The 23,834-nt window shown below is 37.8% G+C and overlaps 2 protein-coding genes across 3 annotated transcripts; one reads left to right on the top strand and one right to left on the bottom strand.

The window, feature by feature from the left end:
* The first annotated feature begins 1,665 nt into the window (after nucleotides 1–1,665).
* On the top strand, nucleotides 1,666–5,678 carry mrpl45 (mitochondrial ribosomal protein L45). Its single transcript, XM_055184576.2, has 8 exons — nucleotides 1,666–1,817; nucleotides 2,061–2,256; nucleotides 2,445–2,562; nucleotides 2,653–2,751; nucleotides 2,838–2,886; nucleotides 4,964–5,113; nucleotides 5,219–5,392; nucleotides 5,483–5,678. Exons 1-8 carry the CDS (start codon nucleotides 1,755–1,757, stop codon nucleotides 5,579–5,581), a joined length of 948 nt encoding a protein of 315 aa, XP_055040551.2. The 5' UTR covers nucleotides 1,666–1,754; the 3' UTR covers nucleotides 5,582–5,678.
* Nucleotides 5,679–6,571: 893 nt separating this feature from the next.
* Nucleotides 6,572–23,790, bottom strand: gpr179 (G protein-coupled receptor 179). 2 transcript variants are annotated; one of them, XM_055184577.2, is made up of 12 exons: nucleotides 23,387–23,790; nucleotides 22,154–23,294; nucleotides 19,322–19,430; nucleotides 17,076–17,157; nucleotides 14,855–15,066; nucleotides 14,393–14,461; nucleotides 14,190–14,299; nucleotides 12,589–12,827; nucleotides 12,076–12,214; nucleotides 11,887–11,989; nucleotides 11,595–11,744; nucleotides 6,572–11,067 (listed from the first exon to the last, which is right to left on the bottom strand). In XM_055184577.2, exons 2-12 carry the CDS (start codon nucleotides 23,053–23,055, stop codon nucleotides 7,894–7,896), a joined length of 5,289 nt encoding a protein of 1,762 aa, XP_055040552.2. In that variant the 5' UTR covers nucleotides 23,056–23,294; nucleotides 23,387–23,790; the 3' UTR covers nucleotides 6,572–7,893. The 2 variants fall into 2 exon arrangements, with proteins under 2 accessions (XP_055040552.2, XP_073732040.1); XM_073875939.1 differs by having other exon boundaries at nucleotides 22,154–23,790.
* Nucleotides 23,791–23,834: the final 44 nt, after the last annotated feature.

Below are 23,834 nucleotides of genomic sequence, written 5' to 3'. Positions count from 1 at the left end.
AAGATGATTGTTTTATCAGAAGAATAAATATTTAATATTAGGACACTGAAGAGATAAAAGATGAGAAGTAATAAAAGTTAGCCTTTACTTGGATGTCTAGCCTATTTTAAATACCAGACCTTAAAAGGTCAAGAAAAGTGAGTCAAAAAACACTATTGCAAAAACATGAAGAAAACATAGAAAGTAGGAAATAAAGAAATCACATATTTCAAGAGATACTATGTGCAATGGAGCTTGCCCAAGGTCCAGAATGGGTCATCTGCATATTCCAGTATTACCAAATACTGAACATTTTATTCAACTGCTATTATAATAATAGTTTCTTTAATGATTTGTTTAAAAAATACGCATTGCATGTAAAAAAGCAATTCATAAAACCCACATTACGTTAAAGGGATATTTCACCCAAAAATGAAAATTCTGTTATCATTTTCTCATCCTCATGTTGTTCTGGACCTATATGGATTTCGTTTTTCTGATGAACGCGGGGGAGGATATTTTGATGGATGATGATGGGCGCACAGTTGATTGTGAGTATTGACTTCCATAGTAGTAAAAACAACTACGATGGAATTCAATGGGTACCGTCAACTGTGTGCTTCCCACCAAAATACTTCCATAATAAAAAATTAGTTATCGCTAAAATCAGTATTGTATCAGGTTAGTATTAAAAAATAAATTCTTCTTTTTTTTAAGCAAAATCTGATATCCGCCGTGTTATGCTGTCATCTTTTCTCCCTTTTTTCCAAACTGTGACAAGGACGCCAGTTTTCCTTCTCTGCAAAGTGCAATAAATCCGCTTAACCAATCACAGTGCACCATTCCATGCATTGTAAACAACAATGGAGGCTCTTTGAATACACGCAGAATCTTAGTTTTCTTCATCTACTTTGTACTTTGTGATCATCAAACAAACAAACACAAAATAGTAATTTTGATGGCATTAATAAACCTGTGGTGGTTTTCTGTGATGAGGAAGAAACGTAGACCATCAAAATCGAATAATTTACGCGAGAGACCCCGGCTGTTGCTTATTCTCACCCCACAGCATCAAGCTCTTGTCATCCTAACACACGTTGACCCCAGGGGATCTTATAAAAATCTTGCTATTATTTTACTCAAAGTCAACGAAAATCAAGCAGGACCAAAACATTTACAGCTGATAGCTGTCAAAAAAGTTCAGTGACGACGTCCCAAGGATTACAGCAGCAATGACTGTGTTCTTAGTATGATAAAGTAAGTGTTTTGATGTATGCCATTAATATTTTTTTATCAGTGTATACCACTAGTCAACTAAATGAATATAACATTGCAAAGATGAATGCATATTTGTTTTTGATTCAATCGATTTATTGCATTTTGTGGGGAAAAAATCAGTTTTTATGATAAAATGATGTTATTATAACCTAAAGATGCTATGTGAACAGAAAATAGTAGTTTTCATCTTGTGACTTTCTTGGTATAGAAAACACATTCTCTTTATTTGTTTTCCTACTTTGAAAGTCAATGGTTACAATCAACTGTGTGCTTAACATTCATCAAAATATTTTCTTTTGTGTTTATCAGATAAAAGAAATTATACAGGTGTAGAACAACATGAGGATGAGAAAATCATGACATCATTTTCATTTTTGGGTGAACTATCCCTTTAATGGCGTCAGATACTGTAGTACCTCTCCTCGCCTAAGGGGGCGCTGATAATTGATTCACACTCCGTGTTCAGACACACGAAGCAGAATCAATGTGGAAAGAACATGGCGACGTCCATATGTAGGACACTGAAATCCCTTCATCTAACAACATGTCATAATATAAAGGTATGAAATGATTACATTTTTAAATGAATAGAAAATTAGTTTGAAACCAATACAGTCTATATGCAATATGGCTGGTTTTGTGGCATTAATGAACATGTAACTTATCAGCCTGAATTTAAGGTGTTCGTGTTAATGTGAGACGAAAGAATATTTTATTGTTTATTAAGATTGAGAATGGCTCTAACGTTAACTAACCACTCATGTGATGTTGATGCATTGTAAAATCCCTCTCATGTGTTCCAGTACGTTGCGCCGCTGCTGGACGCGCGGTTGACGCAGCCGGTGCTGGTTCCGATCCGAACGAAGAAGCGCTATTTCATTCCTCCAGCTACAAATGTCAAACAGAAAACACACGCCGAGCAGGAGGCTCAGGCCCGGGCAGCGGGTGTGGTGGTCCGGCAGGAGTACATGGAGAGAGCAATCAATATCGCATGCACAGGTGCACATATTAATCTATATTGCATGCTATATAGCCTATATATATATATATATATATATATATATATATATATATATATATATATATATATATATATATATATATATATATATATATATATATAATTAGTAGCAAGGGACGTAGTGATTCATTAAAGTAATATCCATGTATGTGATCTTTCTTCCCAGCGGGCATCTTTGATCCTTATATCCCACCCGAGGGTGATGCTCGACTTTCCACATTGTCTAAAGAAGGTCTGAAACAACGTACAGAGCAACTTCGTCAAAGCGCAGCATCGCAGCTGGCGTAAGGATCATCTCTGTGTTTATCGTCTCCTTAAACTATTTTAACAAGGTTATGTTCATCTAACCTACTTGTGGTTTTCCACCTGTCCAGGATTCGTAAAATAAAGGAACACGATCCTGAATTCTCCTCAAAAGTGTTTGCAGAACGAGCTCAGGAGATTTTTATAGAGGCACATGGAAATCTCACACAGTATGTTTTTTTACACTTCATGATTTAATTTGTACATAAACTGTTTATAGGTTACATTATTATTATCTTCTTCATCTGCTTTCCAGGTTTAACAAAGAAAAGCTTCATTCTTTGGTGACCGAGCGATGTTACCCTGTAAGTTTTTCTCTGACATTTCACAATTGAAAATAGTTATTTTATAGTTATAGTTAACATAATTTTTATGTTAGTGTAACGTTCCTCTAATTTTAGAATAACTTTCTCTTAACGTTAGAATGTTAAACTAACCTAAAAATAACGTTCCCCTACAACATTAGAAAACTGTCCTGGCTAACCAAAATCAAACCTTGGAATAAAATATTCTGGAAACCAAAAACTAACGTTAGGGGAACATTTTGAGAACAGAAACTTAACACTATGGGAAAGTTTCGAGAACAAAACTAACGGTTTAGGTGAACGTTTCGAGAACAAAAAACAAACGTTAGGGGAACTTTCAAGAACAAAAAACTAACGTTAGGGGAACGTTTCGAGAACAAAAAAACTAACGTTTCAAGAACAAAAATACTAACGTTAGGGGAACGTTTCAAGAACAAAACACTAACGTTAGGGGAACGTTTCATGGACAAAAACTAACGTTGGGGGAACGTTTCGAGAACAAAAAAACTAACGTTAGGGAATCTTTCGAGAACAAAAACTAACGTTAGGGGAACGTTTCAAGAACAAAAATACTAACATTTGGGAAATGTTTAGAAAACAAAAAACTAACATTAGGGGAACATTTCGAGAACAAAAAACTAACGTTAGGGGAACGTTTCGAGAACCAAAAACTAACGTTAGGGGAACGTTTCGAGAACCAAAAACTAACGTTAGGGAATGTTTCGAGAACCAAAAACTAACGTTAGGGGAACGTTTTGAGGACAAAAAAACTAACGGTAGGGGAACGTTTCGAGGACAACGTCAATAAACCTGTGCTACACGAGACAGCGTCGAAATTGTGACCTTACAGGAGATGATAAGTTATGACAAGGAGCCACCCTTGCGAGCTGACAGCGACCCGCTTTTGAGATGGAAGATTGGCAGTACGAAATACGCAGCTGGCAACGAAGTACCTGAGTTTCCCTGGGACATCAGTGCGGTCGGAGTGCGTCTTCTCAACAGATGGACATATAGTGAATGAAAAGCGCTCTGATCTTGACCACTAAAATTTTGATCGAATTATTTTCCTGACCAATAATTTGTAATGTCCCTAGTCTTTTTGCGCATTTCATTATGCCTTCCTAGTGCCGACTAAGTGTCGGTTACGTTTAATAAAAAAAAACACAGCATGTTATCAACTTCAAGTAAGTCTATTTAAAGTTTCATTTTTGAACAGTTGTTTGAAATGGATCGAATCATTATTTAAAATAATTTTTGAATTGCCTAAATCATAAAAGCAGCCGGTTGAACCTGCAGTAATGTTTTTCATTTATGGCAGCAGTCCACTCTTCATATTTTTTTAGAGAATGTTGCACTACTGTTGCTGTTTTTTATTCTGCACGAAACTTAATGACAATGAATAAGAAATATTGCTGACTTGTGCGTTTCAGGCGCTCTCTTTGCATTTGTCTGTTATTTGGCGTTAAATGGAAACGTCTTTTTTAGACATGGAAAATCGATTTTACAACCGATTCAATGAACACTTATATATTAAAAATCGAAAATGATTTTTTCACAAAAGTGACAGCCCTAGGGGAACATTTCGAGGACAAAAAACTGACGTTAGGGGAACGTTTTGAGAACAAAAAACTGACGTTAGGGGAACGTTTCGAGGACAAAAAACTAACGTTAGGGGAACATTTCGTGGACAAAAAAGTTAACGTTAGGGGAACGCTTCGAGAACAAAAAACTAACGTTAGGGGAATGTTTCAAAGATTAAAAATTAACGTTTGGGGAACGTTCAATGTTTGCTGGGGAGTTATTTGTGACCCTGTCTGTGAAAACTCAGCTGATTTCATTTATTTGTGGTTTACTTAAATTTAGCCTTGATGTTTTTAATATTAACTGAGTAAAGTCTTGTCACAGATTGAAATCAATGATTTAAAATCAAATTTTGAAGCTCCTCATCTCATAAATAGATTCTGAGAGTTTAACCTGGATTTCACAGACATGGTCACATTTGGTTCATTATCAGAAACAGCCATCAACTTCCTTGTGTTTTGTTTTTCGACCTGAACATAATATGTTTAATTTGCAGGAGATGGTACGTGGAAACCGCTATAAAACTCTGCGGTGGCGTTTCATCGAGTCATTGGAGCCTCCGCGTGTGGTTCATGCTCGATGTCCTGACATGGTCAGTAAGGGCAACCTGTATGGTCAGGTGACTGTCCGCATGCACTCTAGACAGGTGAGCTAAGATGCATATCAACTGTATAAGAGTGTTATTATATGTGTCTAATGTTTTTTGTTATTTTTTAATCCACTATATTTTTTCTTTCTTGGTGCCTCTCAGACATTAGCAATCTATGATCGTTTTGGTCGATTGATGCTTGGGGATGAGGAGGAACCAAGAGACGTCTTGGAGTATTTGGTGCTAGAAAGGCATCTGGTCAACCCCTATGGACGATGGAGACTTCACGGCAAGATTGTTCCAGCATGGGCTCCACCGAAAGATCCGGTTATTAAGGTCAGTGAGATGCTTTTCTATAATAGGCAAATAATTCATCATTTCGATTGCTAATCAAATTCCTAAAATCCTGGCTTTATGATTTAACAGACTATCATGATTCCTGGACCTAAACTTAAGCCTGAGGAGGATTTTGAGGATCTGAATTTCCAGGTACCAAAGCCTAAGGCTGTCCAGTGGTACAAGTAATTCTGAATGGTGGTGCCTTACTCCACAGCTTCACTGTGTACATACTGATTTCTAATGTCCATAATCTTCCATAATAAATGTTGTATTTAAAAACGTTTCAGGCTGTTGTTTGTGTCATCTTCTAATATATTCCCTTTTATTAAATATAGCTCTAGCTCTCTAAATGTAAATTACAATAGAAAAAGTTTGATCATTTATCCTAAGTTTGAAGCATAACTACACATAAAACATCTGCTCGGTGCAACTAAAAAGTTTATTTGAGTGATCAATTTACAGTTTTCAAGCATATAAAAATAAAATGTTGCATATTTACATTGACAGAGGTTTATGGAAACTTCTGGTTACTGTTGAAAATTGACTGGTAGTTTTTACAAAAGTCTAACTCAATACAAAAGCACAGTTTTTATGTTCCTGGTTTGAGAAGTTGCAAACTGACAAGCATGTATCAACCACTGATCTGTGCATTTTGTCATTTTTATTACCTATGCAATTTTTAAGAGATAGCTACATGTAAATAACCATGTTAACAAAATAGATTAAATCTGTAAACGCTCAATATCCTTAATATAGTTAAAATAGGGAGTTAAAACTGTATTCTTCAAAACAAACTAGTTCAGAAATGTCCTTGGATTTTGTTACACTTCCACTGTATTTCGAGATCAAGTGTACTTTGAGACAATAGAAACGCAATGTAAAATGTCATTTTAAAGTAGGGCTGTCAAAAGATTAATTGCATACAAAATAAAAGTTTGTTTTTGCATAATATATGTGTGTGCACTGTGTGTAATTACGTTGTATATATAAATACACACATATGCATGTATGTATTTAAAAACAGTTACAGTTATATATATCATATATATACATTTTAAAATATACATAAATAACATGTTTTTTAATAATAATAATTACACACAGTACACACAAATATATTATGCAAACACAAACTTTTATTTTGTATAAGATTAATCTCGATTAAAAAATTTGAAAAGAAATTACGTTTTTTGAGGAAAACATTCCAGGATTTTTCTTCATATAGTGGACTTTATTAGACCTCAACAGTTTGCAGTTTTAATTCAGTTTAAATTGCATTACTTAGTACATAAGGTCACACAGCTAGTGCAATTATCTTTTATGAAAGTGGAGTATTCCTTTAATTTAACTTAAAAATATTAGTTGACACAATTTTTACACAACATTTTTGAGTGTACTAATATTTTTACGTTGAATGAACTCCAACTTTTAAAGAACAACTATTGTCCGATTCACAATTTTACATTTCCTTTGGTGTGTAAGTGTGTGGTTCAAGTTAATAATATGCAAAAAGTACAAACCTTAAAGTAAACAATGACGCGAGTTAAGATCTCCAACGTAAATCACTCTTCTTGGACTACAACAAACACACAGATTGTAGGCAACAGTTTACTTCCTGGGATTGGTGATGTAGACAAGACCGACATTATCATAATTCCTCCCGCTTCGGACTCACAGCCTGTAAGTTAGCAACCACTCCTGTTGGCAACCAAATCTTTCAAACATGGTAAGGAGCATCACATTTCCGGCTGATGTTAGAGGTATTCAGGCCAATCACAACGTACAGATTAGCTGGCCAATCAGGGACACAGAGCTTTTCAAATCTGCGTGTTTCAGGAAGAGAGTGGAATCTGAAACTACAAAAATGTACGGTATGTGGAAAATAAAGTTTTTTATGAAATAGGTGCTCTTTAAGACAACAAGGTAACTTATTTTTTTAAGTTGAACCAACCAATCTTTTTTACAGTGAGGTAAAAGTTACTTAATTGTATTTAGCCTGTAATATTCCAGGGTAACTAATAAGCTTTAATTGGTACCAATATAATGTGACTCTTTAGGTACAAAGGTGTACTTTATAAGAGGGTACCAGCCCAGTGACAGCTAGGGTACATATTTTGACCTTTTTTTTTGACAGTGTATGCAGCTTTCCACCAATGTTCCACCACCCCAGGCATGTCAGCATTTGGTTTTGCAGGTTACACATACATGGTGGTTTTTCCTATGCATAAATAATTAAGACTGCCTTATAAACACGAAGACACAAAACAATACCATATTAAACGAGGGTTTTGTGTTAATGAAAGGCCAAAGGGAATGTGTAGTGGGGCAGACTGCATTGGTATCTTTATATATGTCCTACTAAGTTTGAAAGTTGCCATACGTGCCCTTTTTAAATTAAAACGTCAAATTGTGCTAATCTCTGTGGAGGGACGTTCATCATTATGTGAATTGTGTGACATTGGTCCATTCAATGTAAATAAAGCAGAATGATGCTGCCCTCACAAGTCTGGAGGGAAGATGAAGGCCTCCGCAGCAGTTTCTGCATCACCATCATCTTCCTCTGGTATTGTCTCCTCCCAAGTAAAGACGTCTAAATGATCATTCACTGTTATTGATTCTTGTCTGCCCCTTTCCATTTCCCAAGGGCATAATGCATCACGGCGAGCTAGAGGAGTGGTAACCCTGACCTCTTCTGTGGTTTCTGTGCCTTTATCTGCAGGCTGTGTGATGGTTATGTCTCTTTTCTCTGTGGGAGTTTGAAACGTGCTGCCTTCTGTTTCTGCTGGTGTTTCTGGAACACTGTCTTGCCTTTTTGATGTAACAACATGGGTGTTGGCTTGTGTCACAGCTTGTTTGGGTGATTGTTTTGCCTCCCATGAACAGACATCTGAATGCGCACTTTCTGGCTTCTGCAAAATCTTCACTGGATCCCCTGTTTCCCAAGGGCAAACATCTCTCTGGACACTTTTTGTTTTTTGCTGTGATTTCAGTACCACTTCACTTTCCCAAGGACAAACGTCTTCATGAACACTTTCTTGCTTCTGCAAGGTCTTGCTTGTCTCTTCTGTTTCCCAAGGACAAACATCTGCTCGGAGACTTTCTTGCTTCTGCAAGGTCTTGCTTGCCTCCTCTGTTTCCCAAGGACAAACATCTGCTCTGAGACTTTCTTGCTTCTGCAAGATCTTGCTTGGCTCCTCTGTTTCCCAAGGACAAACATCTGCTCGGAGACTTTCTTGCTTCTGCAAGATCTTGCTTGCCTCCTCTGTTTCCCACAGACAAACATCTGCTCTGAGACTTTCTTGCTTCTGCAAGATCTTGCTTGGCTCCCCTGTTTCCCATGGACAAACATCTGCTCGGACAATTTCTTGGTTCTGCAAGGTCTTGCTTGACTCCCCTGTTTCCCATGGACAGACATCAATACGACCAGGTTCTTGTTTCTGCTGTAATTTTACTGGCACTTCAGTTTCCCATGGACAGACATCTGCATGAACACTGTCTTGTGTTTGAAAGGTCTTTGCTGTCTTTCCTGCTTCCACTGGACAAGCATCTACACAAACACTTTCCTGCTTCCGCAGTGTTTTCACTGTGTCACCAGTTTCCCAAAGACAAACATCTGCATGTACACTTTCTTTTTTAAATTGGACTTCCCCCTTGTTCTTGCTACTTGACATCTTTTCTGACTTGTCAAAATTTTCCACTTCCAATTGAAATACAGTTGATTTTGTTGTCTCAGTCTCTTGTGAAGAGGTTCCTTTAATGTTGGTATTTTCTTCTGAATCCAAAAGACTTGTTTCAGTTATGGGTGGAGGTGGTTCAGGAAAGTTACATTCTTGCTTTTGTGTTTCAAGTGTTTTCAAGGAACATGCATTACTTTGAACTGTTTCTTGAAGTGCTGGACTTTCTTCTGCAGGAACATTAATGACCCTTTCACCAGGTTTTATTGAATCACTAAAGGTTTTCATGTATTCCTGTCTGACTTCCGGGTCATTTGTGTTGAGTACATAGGAACGGCATACTTCAGACTTAATGCTTGCCTGCTTCTGAACAGCGGAATCAAGTGTATTGTCCTTAGTGTCCCTTGATGGGTTCAAATCTGCTTCCCAAGGACAAACATCAGCACGTATGTTCTTGATTTGCAATTCTTCTGCTTCTACAACTTCCCAAGGACAGACTTCAGAAATGCTGGTTTGATGAAAAGGTTTTGGAACATCCCATGGGCACACCTCTGTGTTTGGTACAACCAAAAGAGATTGAAGTTGGAACCCAGAAGGTTTGTAGTTATCATTGCTTAGTGTTGGAGATAACACTTGCTTATCACCGTATTGTCTGTGTAAAGCACCTTCATTAACATTCTGCTGCCTGACCTCCATGATCACCTCCTCTGACTCCCATGGACAAATGTGAACAGGTGGTATTTGTTTAGGGCTCCTCTCAGGGGAATCTGTCGATGGCTGCCGAATTGCTGCTTGTTTCACAAGACAAGGTTTTGTGCCAATGGTTGTCATAGCCCGTCTATGCGGCTGTGGGGTACGCTTGTCTGAAGCTCCACTTCCAGGGCACAATCTCATGGATGTGGAGAGGGATTTTTGTAACATTCCCTCCTTAACATTACTTTCTTGAAGACATTTCTCTCTGCTCGGACTTCTTCCAATCTCCCCTATGCCTTTTGATGCAAGGAGGTTTTGGGTTGCTGTGCGGAAAGAAAGCACTCGAAAATCCTTTGGCTTGCCGCAAACTGTATTTGGAGACCCTGGAGCACTACAAGAAATCGGAGGTTTGTGTTTTGTTGGATCAACTTCCAACTGTATTCCATTACCATTTTCAGTTGCAGGTGAACTAGGAGATGGCAGGAATTCCCATGGACAGACATATAACAGTGTTGGTGACGATGCACCACCAGGTGATTTGGGTTCTTCTTGGTTTGCAAGAGAATATGTGACATGTTTTTGATTCTTGTGGGCAGGGACCTCCTCTGGAACATCCCATGGGCACACCTCTGCTTTGTCAAATGACTCTGAAAGCAAGGCACTGGAGGTCTGTTTCTTTATGTTGACGTCTACATTTTGCTGGTGCTTTTCTGCTGGGGCTGGTTTGGCACAAAGTGACACATTTTCAATGCTTCTACATGGAGTCAGAGAATGATGATCATTGTGTTCTTTAACACTGAGTGACTTTTGAAACCTAGAGGGCTCTGGAAGTAATAGGTTAGTGTCTGCAGTCAGATTGTGTGCACTGGCAGACTTGCAGACCAGCAATGTTGTGTTGATTGATCCCGTGTCAGAATGCTGCGATGCCCTTCTGTTAGTTGTGCTTTTTATAGAGGAGTTCAAATGTGAGTTGTGAGATCTCTCTGGGGCACAGTCATATATGCTATGGGACTTCCGCAGTTTTGGCGAGGGGAGCAAAAACGATTCATTTCTATTAATGCTTGTGGATTGATGGCTTTTGTAATAAGATCCTGTTCGATTTGCAGGTCCAATTGCAGAATTAACATCCTTATCTTCACGGCTGCATTGTCTGCTTAAGCTTTCTGGGATCTCAGTGATTCTCTTAATGAGTGAGCGACCAATACTGATACGAGAGCTGCGCTTTTTTGGCAGATGGGGGTTGTTGTTTGTCATCGTCTTGGTCTTGTGGACCTCCAGCTGAGCATACAGTTTCTTCAGCTCATCCTGGTGCATAAGAAAAAGTGTTTCAAATGACTAAAGTTGGAGGGAGCAATACAGTATGGTTTGTACACTCTCAAAAATCTTGGGATCTTTTAGCCTATGGGTAAAATATGGACAAACCCAACCGTTTAAATCAGTGGTTCTCAACTCCGTTCCTAGAGGCCCACTGCTCTGCACATTTTGTATGGCTCTCTTATCTGACAGACTTAGTTCAGTTCATAGGGATCTCTACTAATGAGCTGATGGTTTGAATCAGGTATGTTAAATAAGGGAGACATACAAAATGTGCAGAGCAGTGGGTCTCGAGGAATAACGTTGAGAACCACTGGTTTAAATGAACCTACGCGGGTTGTTTCAACCCATAGTTGGGTCAAATATGTATTTTGTTTTTATATATAATTTAAACCAACAGTTGGATTTGTCCATAAAATGACCCCTAAGTGAACACTGACCCTAATGTTTGTGATTTTCCTCATGTGGGTGTGAAGGTGTGGGTGGTGTTAGGGTTGCAGCAGGGTTAGGGAGTTTACCCGAATGTCATCAGGGTCTAGACTGTGGTCGCTACAGCAGTTGGATGTGAAACTGCTGTTAAGGTTAGAGGATGAGCGCCGCAGGTCCACCTCGTCCTCATAAACCTCTGCAGCTATTTCCTCCCGGCCTGACCGTGATATATGAAGAAACTGCAACACAAACACCCCAATGCTGATCTTTTCACAAAGAAGAGATGCGGACGCAACTTCTGTGGGGTATTTTGAGCTAAACACACCTGAGTCTTATATTACATCTTAATATAGGTGCCCTCAACAATGCAATTGACAGTACCTTGGGTATGAAGAGCAGGCCGAGTGTTACTGTAATGGTGACATGTGTGTGAGTGAAGAACAACAATAGCATCCAGTCAGGATGAAGTGATGGTCTGGCAAATCTTAAGATCAACAGCAGACAAAAAAACAGTTAATAGAACAGCACCTTATGGACCAGTTTTAAATCACAACAACTCCAATCGGTTACCTGAGAAGATGAAAGACGGAAGAGAGCAGTAGCTCGTTGTGGATGGCGATACTTGTGTAACGTGGTTCATGAAATGCTGATGGCACTGTCTTTACTGCACTGCACAGAAAACTGCCCCAGCACAGAAACAACAGCTCCGCTGATAAAAAAAAGGTTGTTGTGTAGGTTCAAAGTTATTTCACCACATATGGAATCCCAGCAAGCAATTTTGCGTTTAAAAGACGTTTCCAAACACAGCCTAGACGTCTAGGCTAAAATAAGGTCAAATTTGGGCTGTCACGCACAAGCTACACTTATTATAATTCGTTATACCATGTTATTAGTATTGTAGGTAGTTGTTAAAGCTGAATCAATTGCAATGTTTTTCAGTGTTCAAATCATCAGCTAAATGATTAAAGGAACATTAAATTATCCAGGACCATTCATCCTTTCATTTGTCTGATCTACTAATGTGCCCCAATTTCAAATAATCTCTCTGCCAGACACCCAAGAAAGCCCACGGACATCACTCACCCACAGCCATCATGTAGTCCCACCGGTCCAGATCACACACATTGAAACCCTGTCCTTCTGAGGTGGTGGATATGATCAGTAATGGAACGTTCCGATCTCGATTCTGAAGGACACCAACTGTCCATGCGCACAGAAACCAGCTGACAGTAAGCACTATGACTCCCAGCATCCTCAGTATACCTGTGGTCGTGATGTATGGCACTCGCTGGGCTGTACGTGAGAGGAACACTCTCAAAACCCTGGAAACACATCAACACATTTAGTGAACGTGTCAATCTTTTATTTTCTAAATGTTGCTGCTTCGTAAAATCATCGTTTTTGCCAACTTATCCAAGGTTAATGTAGATAAATGATATAATGTATATTTAAAGGGACGGTGCACCCAAAAATAAGACGTCTGTTATTTTCTTTTCATTAACCATAAAGTTATGTAACTTTATATATATTCCATAAGTCTTATGAAGTCTTTGATAGCTTTTTGTCATAAAACAGGCTGAGAATTATTCAATTTACTGATAATCTCTTTCTTCACCAAATCTCTAAAATCTTATTTACATCAAACATGCTGAATGTAAAATAACATTTAGATGCGTCAAAAGAAAAGAATTAGGTGCGGTTCACATTTTGTGTCTAAAACCATACGGAAAACACGACCGCGGTGCTTTCGTCTTTGTTTCCAAAGCGCTTTTCGATGCGTCAATCTGAAAAGTATTTTTAACTGGCTGCGGTGCCGACGTGGCTAAAAAAGGAGAGCGTTGTGTCCACGTCATGACAGCAATTCTTTCTATTTGAGCGCGCTTACTGCGCGTCTACATTTAAAATCATTCAGAAAATAAAGACTGATACCAGATATGATGGAAGAGTACCACAGGGACATCTTGAACACATGATTTTGGACCCAAGCCCCCATCCACAAAGTTTAAAGGGGACTTTTTTAATTTGTCAAATAAATCTTTGCTGTCCCGAGAGTACGTATGTGAAGTTTTAGCTCAAAATACCATATAGATAATTTATTATAACATGTTAAAATTGACACTTTGTAGGTGTGAGCAAAAGGTGCCATTTTGAGTCCTTTAAAATGCAAATGAGCTGATCTCTGCACTAAAGGACAGTGCTGTGGTTGGATAGTACCAATTAAGGGGCAGTATTATCCCCTTCTGACATCACAAAGGGAGCCAAATTTCATTGACGTATTTTTTCACATGCTTATGGAAAATGGTTTATCAAAACTACGTTACTGGGTTGATCTTTTTCACATTTTCTAGGTTGATAAATGCACTGAGGACACAATTATAGCACTTAAACATGGACAAAGTCAGATTTTCATGAAATATCCCCTTTAATGAGTTACTGTACTTTAGAGTGTATGGTTTTTTAGGAAATAGAGATGCGTAACCAATTCAAAATTCCCATTTTGTGTTCAATATAGAAAAACGTATTTTAACAACACAGAGGTGGACTAGAAAGCTGATTTTTTTGTGCTTTTTCATTAAATAGATTTAAGAGTCTGCTGTTTGGTTAAGGCTGTTCTGAGAATAGGTGTGCAGGTGAGACATTGAGGGGTGAGTATCAAGAGATCACAGAACTGAAGTATTACAGACCGGTACATCTTGAGAGTAACAGTCCCATAAACAATAGCAAAGCCAAGCAGACGGACCCAGCGGAGTAGTATACAGCGAAACGTGCTGGGGTTGAAGTATAGAATAAAAACCTGTAACAAGACGAAGGACCATCATGGGACTCATTTTAATTATGCTATTATTTATTTTAAGTTTTGAAAAAAGGATTTCAGACACACACTCACAGGGAAGTAAAGCAACAGTGAACCACAAAGGATCATCTCGAGCAGCAAAAGACCGGACGATCGGATCCGCTAGAGACAGATGGAGACAAAAAGAGGAGAGATGTGAAAGTGGCAGAAATCTAAAACATATCATTATTAGCAAGAATAATGTAACCATGCCTAAAGTCTCAAAATTAAATTATGAGATTTTGAGCATCAAAGTTTGATTTTACTCTTATCTTTCTTTGACATGACCTTACCAAGTCAATTTTAAAGTTATCAAAGTTTTATTTTCACATAATGTTCTTTAAATTATGTAGGTTATAGAAACAGTATATCACAAAAAATAAATTTAGCTGGGTTTTCACATTTGATAGCCCAATAAATCTAAGTTGTTTTACGATGATACAAACCACCAAAAAAAGGATTGAGTGTCTAATAAATATGCATGTGCATATGAAGAATGACACATTGAAAACTTACCTTGGTTCTTCTGCATTGATATGCTAACAGCATAATGATGAGCACTAGGATCATGAAGAGTCCCTGCACAGCCAGGACAACCGCTCTCAGGAGCCAGTCTTCCTGTACCCAACACGGCTCACCATCCTCACACTGAGCACATCCGGGCCAACAGGGCAGGCACACAGGGATTTCTGGATAACACGCTTGGGTACCATTCACATGGCTGTCCTCTGTAAAACCATAAAGTAAGGTGGTTTATAACAGTAAAAGTATAGAAAAAATTATATACATGCTCTCTGCTGTGACTCTTCACCAGTCATCTGGTCTTTTTAAACATATGGATTTGTTATACAGTGAGGAAAATAACAATTTGCTATTTTGCAAGTTGTTCCACTTAGAAATCAAGGAGGGGTCTGAAATTGTCATTAGAGGTCATTGTAACACCTGTCTACCAGCTAGAATTCTGCCCCTCAAAGACCTGTTAGTCTGCCTTTAAAATGTCCACCTCCACTCCATTTATTATTCTAAATTAGATGCACCTGTTTGAGGTCGTTAGCTGCATAAAGACACATGTCCACCCCATACAATCAGTTAGAATCCAACTACTAACATGGTCAAGACCAAAGAGCTGTCCAAAGACACTAGAGACAAAATTGTACAACTCCACAAGTCTGGAAAGGGCTACGGGGAAATTGCCAAGCAACTTTGTGAAAAAAGGTCCACTGTTGGAGCAATTATTAGAAAATGGAAGTAGCTAAACATGACTGTCAATCTCCTTAGACTGGGGCTCCATGCAAGATCTCAGCTCATGGTGTCTCAATGATCCTAAAAAGGTGAGAAATCAGCCCAGAACTACACGGGAGGAGCTGGTCAATGACCTGAAAAGAGCTGGGACCACCGTTTCCAAGGTTACTGTTGGTAATACACTAAGACATCATGGTTTGAAATCATGCATGGCACTGAAGGTTCCCCTGCTTAAACCAGCACATGTCCAGGCCCGTCTTAAGTTTGCCAATGACCATTTGGATGATCCAGAGGAGTCATGGGAGAAAGTAATGTGGTCAGATGAGACCAAAATAGAACTTTTTGGTCATAATTCCACTAAACGTGTTTAGAGGAAGAAGAATGATGAATACCATCCCAAGAACGCCATCCCTACTGTGAAGCATGGGGGTGGTAGCATCATGCTTTGGGGGTGTTTTTTTGCACATGGGACAGGGCGACTGCACTGTATTAAGGAGAGGATAACCGAGGCCATGTATATCGAGATTTTGGGGAAGAACCTCCTTCCCTCAGTTAGAGCATTGAAGATGGGTCGAGGCTGGGTCTTCCAACATGACAATTACCCGAAGCACACAGGCAGGATAACCAAGGAGTGGCTCTGTAAGAAGCATATCAAGGTTCTGGCATGGCCTAGCCAGTTTCCAGACCTAAACCCAATCGAGAATCTTTGGAGGAAGCTCAAACTCCTTGTTCCTCTGTGACAGGCCCGAAACCTGACTGATCTAGAAAAGATCTGTGTGGAGGAGTGGGACAAAATCCCTCCTGCAGTGTGTGCAAACCTGGTGAAAAACTACAGGAAACATTTGACCTCTGTAATTGCAAACAAAGGCTACTGTACCAAATATTAACATTGACTTTCTTCAAATACTTATTTGCAGCTGTATCATACAAATAAATAGTTAAAAAAAATCATATATTGTGATTTCTGGATTTTTTTTTAGATTATGTCTCTCACAGTGGACATGCACCTACGATGACAATTTCAGACCCCTCCATGATTTCTAAGTGGAGAACTTGCAAAATAGCAGGGTGTTCAAATACTTATTTTCCTCACTGTATGTTAAGGGGACATTTCACAAGACTTTTTAAGATGTCAAATAAATATTTGGTGTCCCCAGAGTACATATGTGAAGTTTAGCTCAAAATATCATTGTAACATGTTAAAATTTACACTATGTAGGTGTCAGCAAAAATGTGTCATTTTTGGGTGTGTCCTTTTAAATGCAAATGAGCTGATCTCTGCACTACATGGCAGTGTCGTGGTTGGATAGTGCAGATTAAGGGGCTGTACTATCCCCTTTCTGACATCACATGGGGAGCCAGATTTCAATTACCTATTTTTTCACATGCTTTTGGGTTGTTCTTTTATACATTTTCTTGATAGAAGCACTGGGGACCAAATTATATCACTTAAACATGGCAAAAGCAAATGGATGTTTGTTTTGAAACCTCTTACCTTTGTTTTGTATGTAGTAGCCCTTTTTACATCTGCAGCAGTACTGACCCATACGAAAACCCTGTTGTGGGATTGGCTCACACTGGAGAGAGAAAGAGAGAGAGAGAGAGAGAAAGAGAGAGAGAGAGAGAGAGAGAGAGAGAGAGAGAGAGAGAGAGAGAGAAAAACAAAACAAATGTTTTGTTGCTGTGGGTTGTTTTAGATTGTGTGTGCGTGCGCATACGTGCGTGTGTGTATGTGTTTGATTGTTTTCTCTCTGCTTTCTTCCATTAAGTTCATGTGCCGTCTCACATCAGTGATTTATCTGTGAGTCGGCTGACCCACACATCAGACTCACTAAGAATTAATCCTAGTTAAATCCTAAATGGAAGGGTAATACCTTTATTCGCAAAGCTTGATCTTTTCATTCTGGGAAATTCAGCCCTGTTCACATACATACACACACAAAAACTACATGGCAAGTTATAGTAAATTCATTATATATATATATATATATATATATATACCAGGTTGTGCCAATACATCCAGCATCATTTATGACCTTTAAACCATCCCAGCTAATATATAATACATGTTAAGTGAATGTGTGAAGGTGCATGGTTATGAAATAAAACTGTTCTAAAAATGTTTTTCCATTCATTTTACAGTTGGATCAATTAAATTCTCATTAAATTCGTTCAGTGGGCCAACCTGCCAGGAGTTACAGTATGATTTGCTAATGTTGGTGGGGGTCTGCCCAATGGGTGGGTGTATGTGAGCATCACAGGATTATGATCCTAATCCTTCAGATCATCCTGTGCTCACATCTTTAAATAGAAAAACTGTATAAAAGTGGGAGGATGATGATGAAAATCAATGGGAAGAGGAGATGAACTATGTGATATAAAACATTATTCATGTCATAAATAACATTCTGGTTAGCATATGATGCATACATAAAAAACTTCTGTGTGATGAGATATTGTATCATCAGCCTCTGATGGTTACAAAACATTGTTTAATGCTATAAATAAGTGTCAATATGGGAAGAGGTAGAGATAAGCATCAGTTTGTAATAAATGTCAATACCGAAACCTAAAGAATGGACTTGTGTTGTCATTACAGGACAATTGGGGGAAGGATCATCTGTTTTCTTTTGACCTCAATAGCAGTTATATCACAGTGATGAATCAAACAACCTTTTACACAAAGGGAGACACGTACAAAACAAATCACCACCCATTACTTCACTAAATGTCCTCTTTACATTTAGTGACAGAGCATTTTGAGTGGACCTAAATGTGTTTTGGCACTGCTTGTCCAAGGATTGTGTAATCCAGCCATTAAGTCTTTAAACAAGTCGAATGTGGTAACATCACAAGTGACAATGAATATCTAAATTTGAGATTTTAAGGTATTCCTATAGTTCAGTTAGTTCATTGCTTTAGAAGCGCAAAAGGCTATGGGTTTAATTCTGAGGAAAAATATATACTAATAATAACTTTATTTTGTATAGCGCTTTTAAAAGTAATTTCTCAAAGCGCTTTATATAAGCAAAATTGAGATACATTAAATAGGCATGATAATACACATTCCAAAAATGCATTATAAACAATGGAGTAAAATAAGAATAAATTAGAACTAAAAAGAATAAAAAATAAATAAATAAAAAACAGTTTCATACTGACGTACTGATTAAAAAAAATAAAGCTTGAATATGAAATAAAGGTACAAATGCTGTCACTGGGCTGTTACCCTTTAAAAGGTCCTAATATGTGTCATTTATGTGCAGATATTTACCTTCAGTTACTAATATGAAGAGTTTCGTTGCAAAAAGAGATAACCACCGTTTTTTTAATTGTTCAGAAATCTTGATTTTTGGTTCTGCATTCCAATTAATTTCAATGCAACTGCAGTTGGTTTGTTTCGATTTAAACCTTCATAACTTAAAAAATACAGCTAAGTAGCACCATAAAACAAAATAACAACATGATAACATAATAAACATGTTTTGACAAAAATGTTAAAAAATGGATTTATCTTGTTTTGCAACGAAACTCTTCATATGCACTTTTTAGCTACGTTTTGAAAGGTTATGCTGCCTCATTGACACAAAGCGTGCACTTTAAATCTCTAAATATTCATATAACTACCAGCTTTCAATTTCAACTTAAAATCAAATCATATCTGAATAATATGTCTAGCCAAGTAAATGATGTACAGTACAGAATTCCTTATTAATCTGAATGAGGTCAGTGTATACTCACCTCTGTGCTGGTACGATTACACTTGTGTGTGTTTGCAAACCAGAAGTCTCCACTGGCACACTGATCCACATTGAATCCCTGGATGTTCACGTCGACACGGATCACACCCCTACCACCAGAACGGTCGGAGAGGTGACATTGCAATAACAAAAAATAAACAGGAATGATGACAGACTTGAAATTAAGTGGATGGACACTAAATGGTTTATTACAGAAATGTTGTGTAAGACAGGATGGGGCAGTTTCCCGGACAAGGTTCCCATACGGCAAAAAATAAATTTCTCTTAAATATACACTGTAAACCAGGATAAGTCGAGTTTACTTAAAAAAATTAAGGTAACTCATTGCCTTAAAAATTTAAGTAATAATTACTTAGAAACTTTAAGTGAAGTTTACTTAAACATATAAGTTGTTCTTACAACAATTTCAAGTTGAATAGACTTAATGTTTTAATTTCTTCCAATATTCCTGCACTCTTAACTCGGATTAGTTGACATTATAGAAATTTGTGGGGAAACCTGTTGCATATAACTTTAGTGTTTATCACTTTATATTACTTTTGATGTTATAAATGGTATTATAACACAAAATTAATGACTGAATTTAAGTCAGTCATTGAATAAACGTGATTCTCCACAGAAACACACACAAAATTGTTTTTTTGACATATATTGTCTGGGGAGAGAAATACAATAAAATGTTCTGAACAGGGTTCATGTATGGAAACACTGATCACCTGAACGGTGACTTCACAAAATTATCATTTACAACAAAACAGCATCAATAATATAAGAGCTTGAACCTATATGATATTTTATCAACAAATATTTGAATAGTGAAAGTTCTTTTTAGATCAGTTTTTATTCGGTGAAAAAGCAGAAAATAATCAAAATATTCAGGCGCGAAGGATTATGGGTATTCCTCACAACATGAACTAATAATTTTAAGTTCATTTTACTTGAATGTTTTAGTTTAATGGATTTTGTAAGCTTAAAAGTTAAATCAACTTAACTTTTTAAGCTTTGGCTTCAAAACAGAAAATATTAAGTGATGTTTTCTTGATTGTTTAAGTAAAGACAATATCTGGGTTAACAGTGTATGCTACATTTTGTATAATGTGAAGCCTAATTAAATACATTTTTGAATTTGAAATTATATTATTTTTAACCTTCATCAGTGGCAGACACTACTTGAGTATTTTAAGTAAATTTTCCAAGCATCTGTGCTTTATCAGAGCATTTGTCTTTGAAAAAAAATTACTTTACTAAAAAATGTTCACTACATTCTAAAGCTTAGAATCATACCGTGTATTCCTTTTATATTGCATATTAAAATGGATTTAATACCTAATTACATAAAAATACTTTTCTTGAGTAAAAGTACGAAAGTACTTTTTACTTAAATAAAGGTAAAAAAATATGTGAAAATTATGATATATGCTTCGGATTTTTTTTTTCAATGCGAAATTAATATATTTCCTTGGTTAGAAATATATGGATGGATAAATATATATTTTACAGTGGACATATCATGAGAATCTGATTTTTTTCCATGTTTAATGCTATTATTGGATTTCAGTGCATCTATCAACCTAGAAAATGTAAAGAAAACAGTAACTTAGTTTTGGTAAACCATTCTCTGCAAGCATGTGAAAAAATAGTTCATTGAAATCTGGCTCCCCTTGTTATGTCAGAAGGGGATAATACCACCCCTTAATTGGCAATATCCAAAACACCGGCACAGCAATTTAGTGCAGAGATCGGCTCATTTGCATTTTAAAGGACACACCCAAAAAATATAAATTTTTGCTCACACCTACAAAGTGTCAATTTTAACATGCTGTAATAAATGGTATTTTGAACTTAAACTTTATATACATACTTTGGGGACACCAAATGTTTATTTTACATCTTAAAAAAGTCTTGTGAAATGTCCCCTTTAAATGCTTTAAAATATATTTATTTTAAAAATATATTTCAAAATATACCAAAAAATATCTGGTGAAAAATATATTTTTGTAAACATATTCCAAAATATGTTTCAGCAAAAGTATTTTTTGGCCTTATTGTATATTTTGAAATAAATGTATAAATATATATACACTAGTCAACAATTAAAGTGGATCAAAACCTTTTCTAAAAGTTGTCTTAAAACCAATACCAATACCCGTTCTTGTCTTAGGACAACTTTGATAAACGTTTTTGATCCACTTCAAATGTTGACTAGTATATTTTGCCCTATAGGTTTTAATTAATCTAGGACTAGGCCTTAGTTACATTAGGACATTTACGTAGTTTTTACAAACAATTTTTACAAAAAACATTACTGGTGTGCATCTTGAGACAAAAAATAGCACTGATATATTTTAAGATATGTCAGTACAAGATGTTTTGAAATTAGGGCAGCTTAAACATGAATTTTAGACTGGGACTAAGATTAGTCCCTATACGTACAAAAATCTAGATACTAATTTCACTATTAGCTACCCTACTATACGGGTAGTGTTCCTGTAACTCAATTGGTAGAGCAGCATTGCACTAACAGCGTGAAAAGGTCAAGAGTTTGATTCCCAGGGAACACCCACATACTGAGACACATACTGTCTTTGGATAAAAGCATCTGCCAAATGCACACTGTCAGAAATAAAGGTACAAAAGTTGTCACTGGGAAGTTATCTTTGGAAAAGGTCCCAATATGTACCATACTTTGAGGTACTAATATGCACCCTTTAGGTACAAAAGTGTACTTTTTAAAAGGGTACCACCCCAGTGACAGCTTTTGTACCTTTCTTGAGTAAATTATTTATGTTAAACTAGAATCAAGTTCACTAACCTGAACTCTGGGCTGAGATCTGGTTTCAACCCATAAAACGGCATTGAGAGGCTGATAAGCCATCCTGGCGAAAGTCGTCCATCTACACACTCGAGAAACGGAGATCCGCCCCACTGAACCCCACTGCTATTAATCACATAACTGTCACCCCGTGTCCATTTGGGTGTCTCTAGGGTGCTCAGATCATTTAGAAGTACTCGTTTAGACAAAGCATTGAGGGGTGGAGAGCTGTACTTAAATGAATTAAACCAGGTTTGCTCGGGGTCAGGAGGAAGGAGGCTGCTCCAGGCAGAAGTGAGGTCTTGCAAGAGGATGTCCTGTGTCAGACCCTTAGATGCACGGAGCACCAATTGGGGCTCCTGGATAGTCGGGTCGGCATCAAACGTCAAAAAAGCTCGTCTGACCAGGTCCGGCCTGTCTCCTTCCAGCATGGCCCGGACAAGTGCGTGATACCACTCGATATCCTCTCGTACGCTGGTTTCTCTCAGCTCGCTGGCTTGGAATATCAAGTTGAGGAAATTGGCAGCGTTGGTGAGTGATGCAACAGCTTGGTGCAAGAAAGGATGGAGGTCTTTTGGAGGAGACCCTTGTTGAATGGGAAGTTGGTAAGACTGGGAGCAAGTAGACCCAACCGAGTACGACCACTCACCAGTGTAGAGATAATTCTCTGCTAAGTTTTCTTCCATGTTTACTTTTACTGTTGGGCCGAGGTCCTGACTGGAGGACGGGATGTTGGTGGACAACATTTCTGCAGTGATGCTAGTATTTGGGACGGTAGGAAAAGGTGTTGAAGTGAGATCCAGCCTGAAAGGGCTTTCGGGTTCAGACACAGTGCTGAGCTGAGCAGAAAGTAAGCAGGGTAGTGGAAACAGTAGGAGCAGCACTCCACCATGGTGGCCCATGCTTGCAAGGTGCGTTCTCAGATGATAAAGGTCAGTCTCCTGCTTTTAATATGCTTTTGGAGAGCAAGGTGTCATTTCGGCTGTTTGTGTCGTTCTGAAGCTTCTCTCCTGTTTCTGTATCGCAGGTATGCAGCAGGATACGCTGCAGCAGGTGACAGTGGAAAACTGCGACTGTCGTCTCACTTTATGAGTGCATACGAACGTAGTCTCACGGACGGTAGTTCTTCTCAAATCTGAAGCTAAAGGAAGAAGGCACACGTCCTGCGCTCAGTCCATCATATGGTCCAAAATCGACATTAAAATTCTCTAAAGATGCTGATCGCCAGCTTACCTTTTGACTTACTCCGCAGTCCTCCTGTAAAGCTCTCTCTCTCTCTGTTTCTCTCTCGCTTTCACAATCTCCTGCAGTGGTGGATGCTAAGAGTGGCACATCTGTTAATGTTGGATTGTTATGATGAGTGTATGGGTATGAGGATGGGTTGATGGATGAGAGGATGGGAGGGTAATCCTCTCTGTCAGAATCTCACCGCTTTGTGGATTAACCCAACACTCCCCGGCTGAGTCACTTATGAGTGGTCTTTTTATGGACTGTGCATGTGCAGATGACTTTGTGCATAATGGAGTTTGCAAGCCTGCATCTGTCGGGCAAATGATATGCACTGAAATATAAAATAAACAAATGTATTTTGTACATCAGTCAGGGAAATTAAAAAAATTCACATGTGTACTAACGAAATAAATAAATGTGTGTCAAATCTCTCTCTCTCTCTTTCTCTCTC

Source organism: Misgurnus anguillicaudatus, chromosome 14, assembly GCF_027580225.2.
Source record: "Misgurnus anguillicaudatus chromosome 14, ASM2758022v2, whole genome shotgun sequence".
Lineage (NCBI taxonomy): Eukaryota > Metazoa > Chordata > Actinopteri > Cypriniformes > Cobitidae > Misgurnus > Misgurnus anguillicaudatus.
Note: the sequence above shows the minus strand (reverse complement) of the source record. Positions and strands in the feature narration are given on the sequence as shown.

Bases quoted from the DNA above. Each gene is read 5' to 3' on its own strand.
- gpr179 (XM_073875939.1), bottom strand. From the start codon at position 23,055: ATGGGCCACCATGGTGGAGTGCTGCTCCTACTGTTTCCACTACCCTGC. The intron at 17,158-19,321 runs GTGAGTATACAC...TTCTCTCTCCAG, and splicing joins GTAATCGTACCAGCACAGAG to TGTGAGCCAATCCCACAACA. The intron at 12,215-12,588 runs GTGAGTGATGTC...TTTTTTTATCAG, and splicing joins GGACTACATGATGGCTGTGG to CGGAGCTGTTGTTTCTGTGC.
- mrpl45 (XM_055184576.2), top strand. From the start codon at position 1,755: ATGGCGACGTCCATATGTAGGACACTGAAATCCCTTCATCTAACAACA. The intron at 2,257-2,444 runs GTGCACATATTA...CTTTCTTCCCAG, and splicing joins AATCAATATCGCATGCACAG to CGGGCATCTTTGATCCTTAT. The intron at 2,563-2,652 runs GTAAGGATCATC...CCACCTGTCCAG, and splicing joins AGCGCAGCATCGCAGCTGGC to GATTCGTAAAATAAAGGAAC.